At 44.2% G+C, this 19,394-nt stretch overlaps 2 protein-coding genes across 3 annotated transcripts in view; one reads left to right on the forward strand and one right to left on the reverse strand.

Moving 5' to 3' along the window:
* Positions 1–6,033, reverse strand: part of LOC109395733 (alanyl-tRNA editing protein Aarsd1-like) — a 23,365-nt gene extending 17,332 nt beyond the window's left edge. The window contains exons 1-7 of the mRNA XM_019667001.1: positions 5,899–6,033; positions 5,476–5,589; positions 5,301–5,367; positions 5,095–5,193; positions 3,330–3,419; positions 2,603–2,656; positions 2,271–2,366 (exon numbers count right to left, since the gene is read on the reverse strand). Of these exons, the coding sequence (XP_019522546.1) occupies positions 2,271–2,366; positions 2,603–2,656; positions 3,330–3,419; positions 5,095–5,193; positions 5,301–5,367; positions 5,476–5,589; positions 5,899–5,906 (528 nt within the window). The 5' untranslated portion in view covers positions 5,907–6,033. The remainder of the gene's footprint in view (positions 1–2,270; positions 2,367–2,602; positions 2,657–3,329; positions 3,420–5,094; positions 5,194–5,300; positions 5,368–5,475; positions 5,590–5,898) is intronic.
* RUNDC1 (RUN domain containing 1) lies at positions 5,943–16,588 on the forward strand. 2 transcript variants are annotated; one of them, XM_019667097.1, is made up of 6 exons: positions 5,943–6,940; positions 10,340–10,345; positions 11,985–12,143; positions 13,146–13,344; positions 13,966–14,085; positions 14,503–16,588. In XM_019667097.1, the coding sequence occupies exons 1-6, from the start codon at positions 6,443–6,445 to the stop codon at positions 15,366–15,368; spliced, it is 1,848 nt and encodes a 615-aa protein (XP_019522642.1). In that variant the 5' UTR covers positions 5,943–6,442; the 3' UTR covers positions 15,369–16,588. The 2 variants fall into 2 exon arrangements, with proteins under 2 accessions (XP_019522642.1, XP_019522643.1); XM_019667098.1 differs by lacking the exon at positions 10,340–10,345.
* The last annotated feature ends 2,806 nt before the right edge of the window (positions 16,589–19,394 follow it).

Genomic DNA, 19,394 nt, shown 5'->3' on the forward strand with positions numbered 1-19,394 from the left:
GCGACTGATCTGCCTCGCCAGAGAAGAGCACAATGATGGTGCCAACTTGGGCCAGTGAAGCAACATCCTCCACAACTAGATTGAAGAACAAGACGACAGCAACTTGTCTGTTCCCCTTCCCCCAATTCCCCAGCACTGTTCCCATTCCCCCAATTCCCCAATAAAAATCTTTAAAAAAATAAATAAATAAATAAAAATAAAATAAAAGGTTCTGGAGAATGGAGCTCTGTCATTGGTGGGAGTAAGGATAGATACAATTTCATCTAAGAGCAACTTGGCAACAGCTATCAATCAAAATGTTTAAATGTACCTACTCTTTGACCTAGCAATTCCACATCTAGCAATTTACCCTACAGATGTTTTTGCTAAATATGTAACGATCTAAATTTTGTAAACATTCATTGCAGCATTGGATGAAAATTGAAAAAGACTAACAACCTCAATTTCCCTCAATAAGGAACCAGTTAAATTATGAAAAATGTATTTACTTAAATACCACATAGTCATTAAAAAGAGTTAGATCTATGTACACTGATTTGGAAAGAACTCCAATATATATTAAGTGAAAAAAGCAGGGTGGTCCTCGCTTCGGCAGTACATATACTAAAAAAATTGGAACGATACAGAGAAGATTAGCATGGCCCCTGCACAAGGATGACACAAAAATTCATGAAGCGTTCCATATTTAAAAAAAAAAAAAAAGAGGTGCAAGGTGTACATAGTGTAATTCCAATTGTGTATACACATACATACACACACACACTGCATTTGCTCATATATGTATTAAATTTTAATATATATCATACTGTTTATGAACATATATTGTATATGTTTATGTCCCACATTATATATTATTTTATATATTATATATAATTATATAAATTATAGGTTTTATAGAATTTATAATGTATATAGTATATATGCATATATATATAGCTATATAAGTTTATTGAAGAAACCTCTCTTATGAGAGGGAGCAAATTCTACTCTAAATTTTATACTCTTCTATACTATTTTAATTTTTTTAAACTATGTCCATATATTACTGATATAATTTTTAAAGTTTAATTTTTAAAATAAATCTCAATACTTTACCATGAGTTCAAGGGCAAAGTCTGGGCATTGCATTTTGTCTAAGTCACAGTTTTAGTACACATTAGGCACTCAAAAAATATGTGAATGAATAGGGTAGCTGATGAATGGAGGACTAAACAGACATTAACTAATGTAACAATAAGCTTTAAAAGTATAAAGAGATTTCTGGAGTGTACAGGAAGCTGAGGTGCATTTCTAGGATTAGCAGTATTAGCCATATAGTGAAAGGCTGGTTTCTGCCCTGAGAAATCAGAGCATAGATCTGTCATGAGGAAGTCCCCCAGCTTGGTTACAAGCCTGCTCCCCACATCTTCCAGTCTCAACAATGAGGGCCAGGATCTCTGATACCCACTCCTCCCCTTTAGAGGAACTATGGAGGAGGAAGAGGTTGCCTCTAGGAGGAAGAGTATAAGAAGAAAAGAGACAGAGACCAGTTCCTAGAAATTTATTAGAATCTATACACTGCTTCTTTGGCTTTTGCTCTACCACATACACACATATACAGAAATACTCAAGACAGCCCTGATGAGTGGCCCAAACACAGAGATTACAGCCAATTAGTAGGAAATCAGAAACCCAGCCACCCCAGTCTACCCCTCTCCTATCCTGACATCTGATTCAGCAGCCATAGTCAAGTGCCTAGGAAGAAGAAATAAAGCATAAAGGAGGACCCTTAATGAAGAATTTCTAGGAAACTTCAGAGATCCCAGAAGTGCACAGCCAAACAGTAGCTGAAGGCCCAGGGCCTAGCTTGTCAGAATGACTGGAAGATAGCCACAGCTTCCTCCCCAGCTCTGCTGTCCCATAAGTTAATTACTTGTTGCATCTGCACTGTCAGAATCATCCTAGGGGGAAAAAAAGACAAAAGCACCTGGAGAGTGTTCAAAAAGTGAACGTTTCTGTTCACAAATGCTGCTCGCTCCCTCCTGCTCTCCAAGTTTTCTTTTGTGATTTTCTGAGTCACACAACTTTTTGGGAGGCTAATACGGAAGGATATAAACTTTAAAAAATAAAATAAAACACTGTATTCAATAAACAGCCCTGTGTCATGCATCATTTAGTTTCAGATTTTTTTTTTAATTTTTAAAAGAATTTATTTGAGCCAAAATGACCATTGCCAGGAAGCAACATCTCAAATGCTCCTCAGAATTTCAATTAATGCTCCTGTTCCTTACAGCTGTAGAGATAGTCACAGGGCCAGGTCTGTTCCAGGATGGAGAAGCAGAGGGGGAGATGGAAGTGAGAGGGGTCTTGCTGGGGTTTTCTAAAGTCTGGAGAGGAACATTTGACCTCCTGTGTCAAATTCAAATTTGGCTTACATGAATGAAAACTACTGCATGCTAGGGACTGGGACAGGAGCTTTCTAGTGTCTTATTTCTAATTTAATTTTTTATTATTAAAAAAATATTTTTATAAAAATATAGCTAACATACAATATTATATTAATTTCTCTAGTATCTTTAGAGCCAAAAGGAAACTGAAGGGTTGAGGGGCAGGCTTTACTTACGTCCAGGTCATCCATGGCAGGGGGAGGTCTATTGGTGCTGACCTTCTTCAAAAGCTAATGGGAAGAGAAAAATAGTCACAAGAGAGAAGAAGGGTGAGGAAAGAGCAACCTGCATACTGATGGACCACAGAACGGTCCCAGCCAGACAATTGCCCTATCTTTTAACACATCACTGGAATGAATTAGAGAAAAGTAAATTGATTCCCTTTTAAAAAAGAAATTTAAACACACAGAGAGCACTCTCTTTACTAATCCAAGCTGGGGTCTGCTAGTGTTTTTGCAACTTGAATAAATAGTAGCTGAAATTCTGAAACCAAATAACATATGGCAGGGTGCAATTTATTGGGAACTAGCAATTTTTTAACATGAATTTTTATAATGTTTAATTTGATCTTCCCATGAAGTTGGTCTGGCTCAAGAAAACACACAGAGAGAAAAAAGAAGAGAGAACAAAAATTACAGAAAAGTAGGAAAAGAGTTTGCCAAACTTTTTCAGGACACAGGCTCTACTCTGTGAATAGTGAATCTATGTATACAATTTCACTAATAGAATATCCATTTCTCCCATCCCTACTAAATAAACATTGCACAAAATACATGAAAAATATCAGCACCAATGAGCAGCCTACCGGGGGAGCTCATACACCTCTGCCAAGCCCTGATGACAATCCTCCAAAGAAATGTGTGCAGAGACAGAATGATCAAGATGGGCAGAAAATGGTATTACCTCTGCATAATGTTCCACCTGAGCCAGCTCCACCTCTTCATCCCCTTCCCAGTCTCTCCAGTTATCAAAGTCCACAGACAACCACACTGGCTGCAAGAGGAAGCACGGAGAGTCACAGGCCAGGAGGATAGCAAAAGTGCATAGGAGAGTGTAGGTATATGCATTGGAGCATGGTTGAGGGAAAGAAGGTCAATGCGGGTACAGTCTTCGCAACAGCACCCCTTTGACTAACCTCCTCTAGGCTGCCATGTCATCATTATTATCCACAAAAATGTACCAGAAACCTACTAAGTGTCAAACACAATGCCAGGCATTGTAGGGGTTGGGAAAGCATAGACATTCTGCCCTCCAGGAACAGATTGACTAGGGAGATACATCTGGAACGACAACTGTGTCATAAAGCATCACAGAGTCAACCAAGCAAGACAAGGAGTCCGAGGCAACCCTTCAAGGCCCATGTTCCAAGTTCCCACACTTAGACAGGGAAAGAACTTATTCAAGCATTCATTTAACAGATATTTATAGAACACAGACTATGGGTCCGACTCTGAGCTTAGCACTGGGATTATAAAAATGTTCAGTATATAGCCATCAAGAAGCAAGTGGGGAAGGGAAATGTAAATACATCATTATAATACAGTGTGGAAAGGGTGGTGGTAGGTTATGTAGGAAACACGCATATTTTGGGAACTCAGGCTTCCAATAGCAGGGCCTTGAAGGATGAGCAGGGGTTAGGTTGGAGAAGGTAGTGGTGATGGAGGTTTTCCAGGAAGAAGGCACAGCTTGAACAAAGATACAGAGTTGAGAAATAACCTGATGTGTGCAAAACAGCTGCAAGCAGTTTGCTGTGGTTGGAATATGATGTTTGAGGCAGAGAGTAATGGGATATAAGGCTGCAGAGGGAGGAATAGCCATGTTGTGCACTTATATGTCATGCACGAACTTCAACCTAAAGAGCGGAAGTTACAAGCTCAAATGCCTGAAAGAGTCAGGGAGATAATAAAAAAGAGTCAAGTGAGGTGCAACACATGCCCCATTTAAAGCTCCATCTCTTGGCATTTGGGAATTTAGACTACTGTAGCCAGTCTTCATTTTCTGAAACAAACTGATAATGTGAATTTTTAGGTGAAATCTCCACATTTTTATATATCAGCAACTAATCAAAAATTTTAAATGTAACCAATCAAGATAATTTTTAAAACTGTGAAGACTTGGGCCGGCTGAGTGGCTCAGTTGGTTAAGAGCTCGCTCAAGAGTTTGAGCTCTGAGCAACAGCGGTTCGAGTCAGCCCGAGCTGAGCAGCCTCTGAGCTGCCAACAGGTGGCAGGATGGCTCAGCTAAAAAAAAAAAAAAAGATTCTAAAAAAAACTGTGAAGACTGCTGAAACAAATTTGAGGGGGGAGATCCAACCAGCAGGCAGCCAGTTTTCAACCTTTTAGGAGAAAAGAAGCCACTGGAGGTTCTTAAGTGAGGGACTGACAGAGTCAAATGTATGTTTTAGACAGACCATGCTGGGAGGAATGCATTAGATGGATCGGTAGTTGGGGGCTGACAATATGCAACAAGCCTCACCCAGTGATGGATGAGGCCTGAATTAGGAAGAGAGGAAGTAATGCATTCAATACTTAAATGGAGGTCAAATAGGCAGGGCCTGATGAGTGACTGAATGTTGGTTGTGGAGGAGGCAAGGGTGATTCCCAGACCTAACTTGGGTACCTGGGTACATGGATAGAGAGCACGGGAGAAAGAGCAGGCCGCTCCCTACCTTGTTATCCTCCTTGGTGAGCCGAGGCCAGGCTACATTTTCCTTCAATTTCCTCACAAAGCAAGTAATAGAGCGGCCAGAGCGCTTATCCTGAGAATCCTGCCAGATAAACAGAACCCCATTCTTAGGGTCTAAGGTTGAGAATGAATCCCCCATTTCCCAGACAGCCTTCCCATCCAGACCTTACTGTCCCACCCCACCCTTACCTTGGAGTTCACCTTGGCATAGAACTCAATCTCATTGTACAACTCCACTCCATCCGCATTCTTGCAGCTAAGGAAACAATGCAGCTGAGATACAAGAGGCTGAATGTGAGGGCATTAGGAGAAGGGAAAGGTTCCTAGGAAGCCAGCCCTCCAGAGGGGAGGGGAGAGCCATTACCTGAACACGATGCGGTGGTCTTCTATGAGCACCTGGACGTCCGTGCTGTCCTCAACACAAAACTCCATGAACACGTACTTGGGCCTGTCGTACCACAGGGTCCGGGCATGCTGCCTGAAGAGGAGTTGAGGTGGGGCTTCATAGGGGTGGGAGAGGGAAGACTGAGGGCATTTGAGAAAGATGGGAGGAGGGTAAAATATAGAGACATTTTACGCTACAGCCTAGTCAAAGTGGAGCTAAATGAGACAGAAGGGGCTGGAAGGGGAGTCACTGGCGTGGGGCTGGAAGGGGAGTCACTGGCGTGGGTTTGTGTGGTGAGGGTGAACGTGGGGAGAACCAAAAGTGTCAGAGTAGAGAGGTGCGGAGTTATAAGATGTGGGGGTCTAGGAATCTCCAGGGAAAAGGGCGGCCGGAAACACTCACCGTGCCATGGCGGCTCCCGCTACCCGGTGGCATTTGGAGTCCGAAGCTGGGGCCGCTATCTTTAGATCCTGGGGACGCCCCCAGCAGCTGCCTCTCCTTATATGGTTCGGGAAGGGTTTAGAAGCAGGAGAAATATGGCCCTACAGCTAAAGGAGCTGCACTCGGAGACTGTGGGAGAACATAATCCCTGCAGCCCTTCACATCTCCAGGTCTCCAGAAATGTACAGATTAGGTAGAGACGATCCACCAGCTGGGACCAGGGCAAGGGCTACGAGTAAACACTACACTTGATACACACGGAATGACTTGTCCGTGGCTTCATTCACCTGTTTCTCCAACTCTTAGTACACTCAGTGTCTGATTCACAGTAGGCGTTCAATAAAAAATTATTGGCCCCAATAAATCCCCAGGGAAGGCAGCCCTCCGTGACGTCTAAATTTGGTGAAGTCTGAGCCCTGCCCACCGCTCCTCGGGTTTCCCAGCCAGCGCGCCGTTGCCATGGCAGCAGGGGGCGCGGCTGACGTGTGGCGGAGTTTCCGGGAAGATGGCGGCTGTCGAAGCAGCTGCGGAGCCGGTTACGGTGGTGGCGGCAGTTGGAGCAAAGGCGAAGGACGCAGAGGAGGAGGAAGAAGAGCCGCTGCCACCATGCGAGGCGGTGCGCTGGGCCCCGGTGGGAGCGGTAGCGGAGGCCGGACCTGGGGCGACTGCTTTCTCGGAAGAGGCAGCTGCCGAGGAGCCCGGAGCGGTCCTGGGCTCCCCTCCTGACTCGCCTGGCCGGACTCTGCGGCGGCTGCGGGCGGAGCGGCGACGGCTGGACTCGGCGCTGCTCGCGCTTTCCTCGCACTTCGCTCAGGTGCAGTTCCGCTTGCGCCAGGTGGTGCGCGGGGCTCCCGCGGAGCAGCAGCGCCTCCTGCGCGAGCTCGAGGACTTCGCCTTCCGTGGCTGCCCTCACGTCCTGGGTTACGGGGAGCCCGAGGACTCCGCCAGCGACGAGGGCGACGGGCTGCCGGAGGACCGGCCACGGTTGCGGGGCGAGGATCAGGTGAGCAGCTAGGGCCCGGCTCGGAGGAATATGGGAATGGGGAGGTTGGGTGAGTACTGATGCTGAGGAGGATGAAGGTAGCCGTGGTGAGAAGCCGACCTGTCTAGAAAGGTACGTGCTTCGGAGACATGAAGACTGAGACAGGTGTATGGGGCCCGCTGATGGGCAGAAGGACAGAGAGGCCTGGGAACCTGATGTTGAGAAGTGTCCACGAAGGTGTTATGACGTGAAGGGCAGAGGAACAGTGAGCGAAGAGAGTATTCAGAGGCCAACAGAGCGAGCAACCAAAAGCAGTGCTGCTCGGGCTCACCTTGCCATCACCTCATAAAGTACCTAGCTCCTGGCACATTTGCTGATAGAGTGCGCTCACCCTGCGAATTGGGAAAATTGGTTAGTGAAGGGTAAGAATTGGAATGCATGGAAATTTAGATCTCCCTGTCCGTGCTTTCCTGGAATCTAGAGAATCTTTAATCTTTAGACTCTCTTGTCTGAGTGAGAGCTTTGGTGATCAGCAGAGTGTCTTAGTAATTAAAAGAAACACAATGTCTGGTAGCTGACAAGATAACATCCATTTATGAATGAAACACTTAATAAAATGGGTATAGGAGGAAAGTACCTCAACATAATAGTGGCCACATATGACAAACCCTCAACTAGTATCATACTTAATGGTGGAAAACTGAAAGCTTTTCTTCTAAGACCAAGAACAAGACAAGGATGCCCTCTCTCACCAGTGTTATTCAACGTAGTATGGGAAGTCCTAGCCAGAGCAATCGGGCAAGAGAAAGAAATAAAAGGCATCCAAATTGGGAAGGCAGAAGTCAAATTGTGACTTTTTGCAGATGACATGACTCTTTATATAGAAAACCCTAAAGACTCCACCAAGAAACACAACTCCTAATTACATGAATTTCCTAATACTGGTATTTTAAAACTCCTTCCCCATCCTGCTTAATAATTAGGTGTTCTGAATGAGGTGGCTTTGGTAACTGACGAGATTCATTCACTTAGCCTACCCCCTGAATTTATGAGAATCTGTATACTATACCAAAGGAACGAACGTTGTCTTACAGCCTTTGAGTCTCTGGAAGGGTGCAGTTGTACATAGGTGTTGAAGAGACTCACTGTCTTTTCTCCACCTTTTTATTTTTCAAGTTACAACCCACATGTGGCTTTCCTCCCACTTAAATTGGTTTTAACCAAGAAGACTTATCAGTAACAGATACTGAATTGTTTGTTTTAATCTGAAATGTTTCCAGTGCAATCCTGTGTTACTGTTCTACCCTCTTCTCCACATACCCACTGCTCCTTGCACAAACAAGAAACCGCCACCTCAAATTGCCAGACTTTTAAGGAATAGAAAAGATAGAATTACTGTGGCCAGGCCCTGTTCAGGAGTGAGGAGCACCAGAGGTTCTCCGTGGATGTGGTACTCTTCTGGTTATTCATTTTCACTTTTGGAAACAGAGTACAACTTTCTTTTAAAACGTAGTGTTCAAAAACACCTAGTAAACAGCTGTAATCTTGTGTGCATATATTGACACATGAACAGGTAATGCCAAAGTGAGGAATATGTGTGAACCATATGATTTACTTCTTATCAGTTCCAATTTTTTTTTTTAAGATTTTATTGGGGAATTGGGGAAGGGGAACAGCATTGGGGGAGGGGAACAGCATTGGGGAACAGACAAGTTGCTGTCCTTTTGTTCTTCAGTCTAGTGGAGGACGTCACTTCACTGGCCCGTGTTGGTATTATGATCATTGCGCACTTCCCAGGTGAGGCAACCGGTCACCGGCCATTGGATGGCGGCTCACGGCAGCTCATGCCAGCTCATGCCAGCTGCCTGCCGCTCACGCTGGCTGCCAGCCACTAGGGCAGCTTACGCCAGCTCACATCCGCTACTGGCTAGTCCAACTGCAGCCTACGCCATCGCCGGTGCCTCATGGCAGCCCAGCTCCAGGCCAAGCTGTTGTTCACCATCTTAGCTGTAGAGGGTGCAGCGTCACTGGCCCTCATATGGGATCTGAACCACGGCCCTGCTGCTCAGCCGGCATCCCAAGCCAACTTCTAACCAATGCGCCACTTGGCCGGCCCCCCAAAATTTTTAAACCAGTATTTTATATCATACTGGAACTTATTTCTGTTATTTTCTGCTTTGCACCGGAGCTCTTTGTTCTATTCTATTAAACTTGTTTGCTCACATTTCAATAAACAGCATACTGGAACTACCAGAGTTCAGGAGACATTCTTATGAAAATTGAATCAGGATTTATGACTGTGGAATCTTTCTTCCTTGGCTTTATAAAGTTGGGATACAGTGAAAACACTAAGTTTACCCAGTTCTTGCTCTTTGGGCTGGTCAGACAACTTCCTTCAGTCAGAGTTCATTACAGTAGTCCCCCCTTATCTGAGAGGGACACTTTCCAAGACCCCCAGTGGATGCCTGATACCTTGGATAATAACAAATATATATACCGTGTTTTTCCTTATACTTAACATGTGATAAAGTTTAATATATAAATTAGACATAAGAAAGTAACAACCATAATAAAACAGAACAATTATAACAATATACTGTAATAAAAGTTATGGGAATTGCTTTGGGCTATTAGCAAATATTAATAAAATAAGGATTACCTGGACTTAAGCACTGTGATACTGCAACAGTCAACTTGATAACCAAAATGGCTACTAAGTGACTAGTGGGTGGGTAGCAGATACAGCATGCATGCCTGGGTACGCTGGAGAAAGGAATGACCCAGGCTCAGTATTTCACGCTACTTAGAATGGCACACAGTTTAAAACTTACGAAGTGTTTATTTCTATTCTATCCTAAACTTACAAATTTTCTATTTAATATTTTCAGACCTCAACTGACTGCAGGTAACTGAAACCACAGAAAGCAAAACTGCAGATAAGGGGGCATTATTGTATTTGGAATGTGTCATTCTGTACCTGATTCAGTTCAGTACAACAAATATATATTGAGAGCTTATCCTATTCTAGGCACTGTGCTTGGCCTTGAGAGTACAAAGTCAAGGCCCTTATATCTGAGGCGTTCACAGACTGGAAGAGACAGAATTCTAAACAAATAATTGTAATGTGACATGAGCAAGAGTAGAAGTCTGTACAAAATGCACAGCAGGAAACGACCAGCTCTGCCTGGGGAAATCAAGGAAACCTTCTCTTAAAGAATAGGTAGGCCTGCACTAAGAGGGGAGAGGGACAGTGTTCTAAGAACAAAACCACAACACAAGGATTGGAGATGGAGGATCCTGAGAAAAGGCTTGCTTTCATGTTGAATAAAGCTAAAGCGAGGGTATTGTTTTTTAAATGGCTTGAACAAAAAGTTAACTTGTTCTCTTTCATTTGTTTTCTCTTGTACCTTACTTATGGAGGGCTTGGTAAGTACCATTTTAAGGTTAAATTTAATATCCTGTAGACTTCTAGTTTGAAATACAGCCTTACACTTGCATAATTTGCTGGGTTTGTTTTGTTTTGTATTTATACTCAAAAGGCATGAAAAGACCAATGCTTGAGCATACATTGGCAAGGCTTTGCCGCCCTGAAGGGATTTAATAATTTAAATGCAGAAGCTACCTGGTGGCCAACAGTGGGAAAAGGAATCACTGCTCAGGGAAACTTATCAGACTTTTTATTACCCTCCCACCCTTGTTACTTGGCTTTTAGATTTTTTTCAACTGCTCCAGGCATCTGTGTTTATTCTTTTTTATTTTATTTTATTTATTTATTTTTTTAAGCTGAGCCATCCTGCCACCTGTTAGCAGCTCAGTGGCTGCTCAGCTCGGGCTGGGACTCAAACCGCTGTTGCTCAGAGCTCAAACTCTTGAGCGAGCTCTTAACCAACTGAGCCACTCGGCCTGCCCTTGTGTTTATTCTTTTGATTTTGCAGAAGTCTATAATACATTGGAGTGGCTCTGAACCTTTAAAAAGTGGTTATAATTTATAAAGCCTTTTTCTACACCCTTCCCTCCAGATTCTCTTGCAAAATTTGGCTGCAGAAAATATTCAGGAGTTGTTCTGTGGTAATTGGCTGTGGAGGATGGCATGTTTAATTCCTGGGAGACTGTCTTGGCTAAAATAAATAGTCTCAATCGTAACTAGACCTTTGGGGGGGGGGAGCAGTCTTAACAAAAGGCCCCATTGTATTAATATCCTATTTCCAATGAAGGACAAATACTTTTTTTTTTTTTAAACCTGAGCCATCCTGCTACCTATTGGCAGCTTAGCGGCTGCTCAGCTCGGGCCGGGCATCGAACCACTGTTGCTCAGAGCTCAAACTCTTGAGCGAGCTCTTAACCAACTGAGCCACTCAGCCGGCTGACAAATACTTTCTTAAAACACACATTTAATAAATTGCTCTAGGTGAAATAATTATTATTGTTTTTGAACCTACCTTTTATTATTTTTTTAAAAGATTTTATTGGGGAATTGAGGGAGGGGAACAGCATGGGGAATTGGGTAAAGGGGAACAGACAAGTTGTTATCCTTTTGTTCTTCAGTCTAGTTGTGGAGGACATTGCTTCACTGGCCCATGTTGGTATTATCATTGTGCTCTTCCCGGGTGAGGCAGATCAGTCACCGGCCTCTGGACGGCCGCTCACAGCGGCTCTTGGCAGCTCACACCAGCTGCTGGCTGCTCAAGCTGGCTGCCGGCCACACACAGTAGCTTATGGCAGCCCACTGCAGCAGGGGCTGCAGCCTATGCCGTCGCCAGCGGACTCACGGCAGCCCAGCTCCAGATCGAGCTGTTCACCATCTTAGCTGTAGAGGGCAGTGTCACTAGCCCTCATGTGGGATCCGAACCGGGGCCCTGCTGCTCAGAGCTGGTGTCCCAAGCCAGCTCTTAACCAACGCGCCACTCGGCCGGCCCTGAACCTACCTTTTAAATTCCGAATTTCATCTGGATTATTTGGAAACATTTTATATATTTTACTAATCATTATTGGCTTGAGAGGATTCTTAATGTGCCCTGAATTTTCCTTTTCCTGTGAAATAAACCTAAATATTTTCTCATCTTAGAGTGAACAGGAGAAACGTGAACGTCTGGAGACCCAAAGGGAGAAGCAGAAGGAACTGATACTGCAGCTCAAAACCCAACTAGATGACCTGGAAACGTTTGCCTATCAAGAGGGCAATTACGACTCCCTGCCACAGTCCCTGGTCTTGGAAAGACAGCGGGTAAGTAGACACCAGAGGCACCTCTACCACTACCTGAGGTTCCATGTCCTTTCCAGCGTTTACATGACATCCTTTTCTAGCTTGTTTGCCCTTGGCCTTACTAAGAACCCCTTTGCTGGCCCAAATCAAAGGGAAATTTTACTATTACATGGAACCTGTCTTTATTCACACATGAAAACACAAGTTCCAAAGCTTTATAATACGATAATTGAGCTCTTTCTTTTTGGTGGTTATTATTCATAATAATAGTAGTAATATATTGTAATAATAATACTTACTTTCATTTGATCATTAAAACAGTTCTATTTGGGCACATCATACAGTGTAAACTAGCTTTCCCCCCACAACCAGTTGATTAATATTCTTGGAATCCAGGCTGGCTTTAATGTTCTATTTATTTAAGCAACACCTGAGTAGCTACATAAATTTACTGGTAAAAATGCAGCTATAGCCTTCCCTATATGTTCGTTTCTCCCTGAGACGTGGCTGTTTTCTGACTGGGCTGGAGTTACATTATCTAGATTTTGTTGTTCCTAAAATTATCACTAGGATATTTTTTGGCTGTATGTACCTTGATGTTTTGTAAATATTTTTCTTTAGTTGCCTAGAGTAGGGCAAGAAGGGATGAGAAGGACTAGAACTAAGAGAAATCAGTATTCTCTTCAAGGCTTTGGAGGAAACTAAATATGAGGCTTTTTGGATCGTTAGCCACTTTGGATTCACACTGTTGTTCTGGGTGAAAGTTGCCTGGCCTGGTAGAACATTTCCAGTGAGAGGAGCCATTTCTGGCAGAGAGGAACCAAGGGTTCTTATTACTATCAGAGAAGTAAAGGGTCTGTCCTCACTTTGATCAGCAGTTGCATCATTTCCTCTCACGAATTTGGAAGTTCTCTGTGTCTTTGATTTCTGTTTAAGGGTAGGAGGCATACTAGTAAAGATTCTCCTTCTAACCCTCTCCCTGAAAATTGCAGAAGGTGTGCTCATTGCTTGTGGTTTTCATAGGTGATCATAGATGAGTTAATAAAGAAACTGGACATGAATCTGAATGAGGACATCAGTTCCCTGTCTACTGAAGAACTTCGGCAGCATGTGGATGCAGCTGTAGCTCAGATTGTCAACCCAGCCCGAGTGAAAGAACAGTTGGTTGAGCAGCTGAAAACTCAGATCCGAGACCTTGAGATGTTCATCGACTTCATCCAAGGTCAGAGAAGGGGATGGGAAATGGATGGTGAACAGGTGTGATAATTATATGTATTCTGAGTACTAATACCAAAAGGTACCAGTCTTGATATATACTATTTAAGAGGTTTGATCACTCAGTAAGGGAGTCAGCATGGTAGAGTAGAAAGAACATGGATTTTAGAACCAGATAGTTAAAATCCCAACACTGCCACTTACTGGCTTCGTGTCCTTGGGCAGGTTCCTAACCTCTTTAGTCCTACTCTCCTTACCCATAAGATGATTCATGCTTCCTTCACTCAGCAAATATTTATTGAGCCAGCTACTATATGCCAGTCACCATTATACACAAATAAGATATAATTTGTAAGGGCCGGCCAAGTGGCTCATTTGGTTAAGCGCTCGCTCAAGAGTGTGAACTCTGAGCAACAGGGTCACCAGTTCAATTCCTGGCCAGAGCTGAGCTGCCAACAGGTGGCAGGATGGCTCAGCTATAAAAAAATATATATATTTCTTTAAAAAAAAGTTATAATTTGTAAAAGTCTTGTCATGTGGTAGGCACTAGTAAATATTATTTTGCCTTTAAAAATCTGCCATAAAAGCGCTAAGTAAATTATCTCTTCTTTATAACTTCTGATTACAGACGAAGTGGGGAGTCCATTGCAGGCAGATAGTGGACACTGTGAGTGCAAGGCCAGTGGGAAGACAGGAAATGGCTCCACCAGAACCAGCAGCAGCAGACTGCCTCCAGGAAACTGCAAAGGTAAGTAGGGCTTCCGGATTAGGCAAATCTATAGACACAAAGTAGATTAGTGGTTGCCTAGGGCATGGGGGCTTGGGGAGAAGTGGGGAATGGGAACTGCTAATGGTACAGGATTTTCTTAGGGTAGATGATGATTACACAACTCTGAATATACTAACAACCACTGAATTGTACACTTTAAATGAGTAAATTGTATGGTATATGAATTATATCTCAATACAGCTGTTATTAACCAAACAATAAAAGGGAAGTCCAGCGACAAAAAAAGTTAAGTCCAGTGACACCCTGGGTGGCTCTTGGCTTTGTTGGGACCCATACATAACTCAGAAGGAAGACTTGATCTCAGCCTGTGACTTGTTGAGTGTACCTCTGCACCATTATTGCCCTAACTGATGAGTCATTATGTTTTCTAAACAGCAAAGGCAGAAGATGTGAAGAGAGCTCGGGAGACGGGGCTGCACCTGATGCGGCGAGCGCTGGCAGTGCTCCAGATCTTTGCTGTTAGCCAGTTTGGGTGTGCCACGGGCCAGATCCCACAAACCCTATGGCCAAGGGGCCAGGCTGACAGGGACTACTCCCCCTTACTGAAGAGGCTCGAGGTGTCAGTAGACAGAGTGAAACAGCTAGCCTTAAGGCACCAGCCACACGACCACGTCATCACCTCTGCCAACCTTCAGGACCTCTCTCTGGGAGGCAAGGACGAGCTGACTACGGCTGTGCGGAAAGAACTGACAGTGGCCATGAGGGACCTCCTGGCTCATGGACTGTACGCCTCCTCACCAGGGATGAGCCTTGTGATGGCCCCCATTGCTTGTTTGCTGCCAGCCTTCTCCTCGGCCCCTGAAGCCATGCACCCCTGGGAGCTCTTTGTAAAGTACTACCACGCTAAGAATGGCCGCGCTTATGTGGAATCCCCAGCCCGGAAGCTCTCCCAGTCCTTCGCTCTGCCTGCTATGGGAGGCACTGTTGTGACCCCCAAGCAGAGCCTACTGACGGCCATTCACATGGTGCTGACAGAGCATGACCCTTTTAAGCGCAGTGCAGACTCCGAGTTGAAGGCCTTGGTATGCATGGCACTGAATGAGCAGCGTCTTGTGTCCTGGGTGAACCTCATCTGCAAGTCAGGGTCGCTCATTGAGCCCCACTACCAGCCCTGGAGCTACATGGCACACACCGGCTTTGAGAGCGCTCTCAACCTGCTCAGTCGCCTCAGCAACCTCAAGTTCAGCCTTCCTGTAGACCTGGCTGTGCGCCAGCTCAAGAACATCAAAGATGCCTTTTGATGAGAATGCCCTGGCTCTACCCCAGCACCTTGCTCAGTGAGGATAAGTGGTTAGGAGAAAGGAGTAGGAGGAAGGATTAAAGACATTTTCCCCAGCCAAATGACGCAAAGTCTGTTTTCCCCGCCAACGTGGCATCTCAGAAAGAAATTCTGGAGACCTTCCTATTTAAAGGTTCTGCCCTGGTGTGTAACCACAGTGTTCACGTGGCACATACATTTGAGCCTGTGTAAAAGAAATCAATTATGGCACACAGGTAATGCACCAACTCCTCATGCCACGTCTGATTTTTAGAATTTTCTTTATGACTGTGAGTTGTCGGTCCTGGAAGACATGCGGCTTGAGGTTCCTGTTAGTAAAGCTGGGAGCCAGTGTCAGGGGAGACTGTGTATATTCCATAGCTGCCTCTATAACTAGGAAGAGGAATATTCTGCGAACAGCATTTCTGAGGGAGTTAACCACAAGTTGATTTTAATAGGAGTCCCTTTCATGTAAAGGTAAGAACTGAAATCTGTTCTGACAAGGTGGTCCTCTTCTCATGGCATAAACGATGGTCTTTGGGTTTTGGAGCTGGTTGTTTATAAGGAATGACAACCAGTGTCTGGTAGCACATCCTCTGGCAAGTAACCTTTCCTCTGTGTACCTCCCAACAAGACGTAGACAGTCTTCTCAGAAGTAGATGTGTTAGAGGTGTACTTCTAGAGAACCCTTGCCACCCAAGTCAAGTGTGGATAGGAAAACACCTCAATGACCAGCAGCAACTCCTTCCAGGGCTGTGACTCCATGTGTCCTGGAGGCTGGATGATGGAGGAGGTCTGATCATGCAATAAGTAACTGCAGCGAGGGTGGGAACTATGGCAGATAAGTGTTCACAAGGGATTGAGCACTTCATTGTAAAACTGACTCAAGAGTGATCCTGTTTGGTTTTCAGTATTTTAGCCTTTTTAGTTCATATTTGTCATTCAGCCTGAATACTGCTCCAGGACTGACCAAAGGTGGGCAAAGCATATCACTTTCTGGAAAACCAAGTGGGCTCCCAACACTACTGATTCAGCATTGTTTCATGTATTCAATTGCCAGCTGCACTTTGTGTCTGCACTATTATAGTGCATTTTAATTTAATTTTTTTCAGCCATATGTTATATTTAAAATGTATTGTTGATAATACATTAGAATTCTCTGGTGTGAAACAGAATAAATGTAAAATGTTGTGAAAAAAATGATACATCTGTGGTTGCTAATAAAATGCTAGTGTTTTGTGTAGAATCCCTGCAAAGACCTTAGAGACCCTTGGCTTTGTTTTGTAAATCTAGACATTATCAGCCCATCTGATCCAGATCATTTTTTTAAGCTATGTCTGGTTCCTGGCCTTTCTGATTTTCTCTGCCCTCTGCCCTAGATCAACTCAGCTTTGGTGGTGCTTTTTTGCCCCCAGAATAAATTCACTAAAAAGTACCCTTGGCTTTTTTTTTTTAAAGATTTTATTGGGGAATTGGAGGAGGGAACAGCATTGCGGAATCGGGGAAGGGGAACAGATAAGTTGTTCTTCAGTCTAGTTGTGGAGGACGTCGCTTCACTGACCCATGTTGGTATTATCATTGCACTCTTCCTGGGTGAGGCAGATCGGTCGCCGGCCTCTGAACGGCCGCCGCTCATGCTGGCTGCCGGCCACTCACGGTAGCTCATGGCAGCCCACTGTAGCAGGGGCTGCAGCCTACGCCGTGGCCAGAGACTCATGGCAGCCCAGCTCCAAGTTGAACTGTTATTCACCATCTTAGCTGTAGAGGGTGCAATGTGACTGGCCCTCAGGTGGGATTCTAACCAGAGCCCTGCTGCTCAGAGCTGGCATCCCAAGCCAACTCTTAACCAATGCACCACTCAGCCAGCCCAGTGCCCTTGGCTTTATCATCCCATCTCACCCAGGCCTCCAGTCCCATCCCCACAGCAGATGTTATCGCACATTCCACTTTTGGGATTGGCACTTTCACATCCGTTTGTCTGGATATCATTTAGGGTGGGTGATAACTGCTGTAGCCATACGGCATAGCTCGGGATCACCCCAGTATCATCGTTTTCTAATCTTCAAAATTAATTTATATTAAGGCTTTGTGCTAAGATCATGGGAAGCATTTTTATTTGTGTCATCCTAATTTAATTCTCACTACTTGTAAGGCAGGACAATATTATCCCCATTTTATAGCTGAGGAAACTAAACAGAAAGGTTAAATATTTTGTCTAGGTTTACATGATGAAAGAGCTGGGATTTGAACTCGAGTTGCCTGAATGCACATTCTGTGGTCTTTATACTCTTTATCGTGTTACCTCCTTGTATCATGCTGCTTCTAGATCTTTTGTTCTCTCTCCTTTGCTAACCTCCTCACTCTATTATCACTCTGAGGAAGAGAAGGTATTTTCCCTATACCTGCCAGAAATTTCAGCTGCCAAAAGACTAGGTTTCAGGGAGATGGGCAAACAGCCTGCTCTCCCAAGTTCTTCATGAAATGAAGATATGCAGACACAGACAATCCCTCCAGCATCCCAGCAGTCAGATATCTGCTAGTCACTAATATCATCTGCATTATAACTAAGGACAGAGCTCTGCCCTTGGCTTGGGGTGAGACAGACAGGAGAAGGGAGGAGAAGAGGAACAGTCACCCCAGTTCTAAGGATATGAAAGAATAGAATGAAAAAGAGCCATGAATATATCCAAAGGAAGTGCAGGGTCTGTTAAAAAAAGTATGATCTGCAAAGCATTATTGAAGATTTCTAAGGGGCTCTGCATTTAATCACTATTGAGCACCTACCAACTGCGTGGGCCAGGCTAGATGCTGAGGAAAGAGATAAGTAAAACATACTTTCTGCCCTCAAGGAACACGCTAGCTAAGAAGATACCAAGCCAAATAGAGATTTGGGTACCTTGTTAAAACACAGATTGCTAGGTCCGATCCCCAGAATGTTTTATTTGGTAGCTCTGGGGCAGAGCCTGAGAATTTGCATTTCTAACAAGTTCCCAAGTTTTGCAGCTGCTGCTAGTCTGGAAACCACACTTTGAGAACCACTGCTCCAAACCAACTAAGACGTGTTCTATAATAAAGGTAAGTATGGATTGGATTGCTGAGGGAACACATAGAAGGAAGAGATTAATTCTGCCTGGGAGAATTTTAGAGTGGCCTTAAAGAATGGGTAGGATTTTGCCTGGCTATGGTGGAGGAGAAGAAGAAAGACACATGGAACAGTATGAGTAAAGATGCCAGGCCTCCAAAGAGGTTGGATATTTGAGTAGTTGAGCTGGATGGAACCCAGGGGGTACAGGAAGTTTAAGGAGAACTTAGGAACTTACGCTGAAGGAAAGGTAGAAAGGAAAGGAGTGAGAGTTCAAACTTTGGTACAGAGAGCCAACAAAATAGTTAAAGCAAATAAGTGGTGGTGGACTTGTGTTTAGAGAAGTTTCTCAAAAGTAAGATCTATAGCTCATACGGCCCCAGTCCAGACCTGAACTGGAATCTGTTAGGTTGGAGACGCATCTTTAATAAGCATTCCAAGCAATTCTGACGCACACAGAAGTTTGAGGAGGGACTGGAGAAGGGGGAAAAAAAAAAAACTGGATCAATAAGGGAGCAGGTGGAAAGAATAGAAAACTTAAAAAACAAGGCAAACTTAAAAAACAAGGATTTAGTTATTAATTTGATTTGGAGAGTTAGTTTGTGAGAAGAGTCCAAGGCAATTATTAGATTCCTGGGTTTTGTTTCTATTTTCCAAGAGAGGCAAAAGCAGATAAGGCGGCTGGGAGATCATGGAGGTGGAAATATACAGGGTAGCATGTTATAGTGGGAAGAGCACTGGGTTGGAAATGGGGAGACTTTGCGTCACCAACTCTGACTTTGCTGCTCTAGAACTGTCCTCTTTGAGAGACCAGAGTAGATGATCTGTGAGGCCCCTTCCAACTCTAAAATGTCATATTCCGAGTTAAAGCAGAAAATATGTTAATTGAGTGTAGAAATATAAGTACATAATTAGGGTGATAAACTA

This window comes from Hipposideros armiger, unplaced genomic scaffold (genome assembly GCF_001890085.2).
Source record: "Hipposideros armiger isolate ML-2016 unplaced genomic scaffold, ASM189008v1 scaffold_482, whole genome shotgun sequence".
NCBI lineage: Eukaryota > Metazoa > Chordata > Mammalia > Chiroptera > Hipposideridae > Hipposideros > Hipposideros armiger.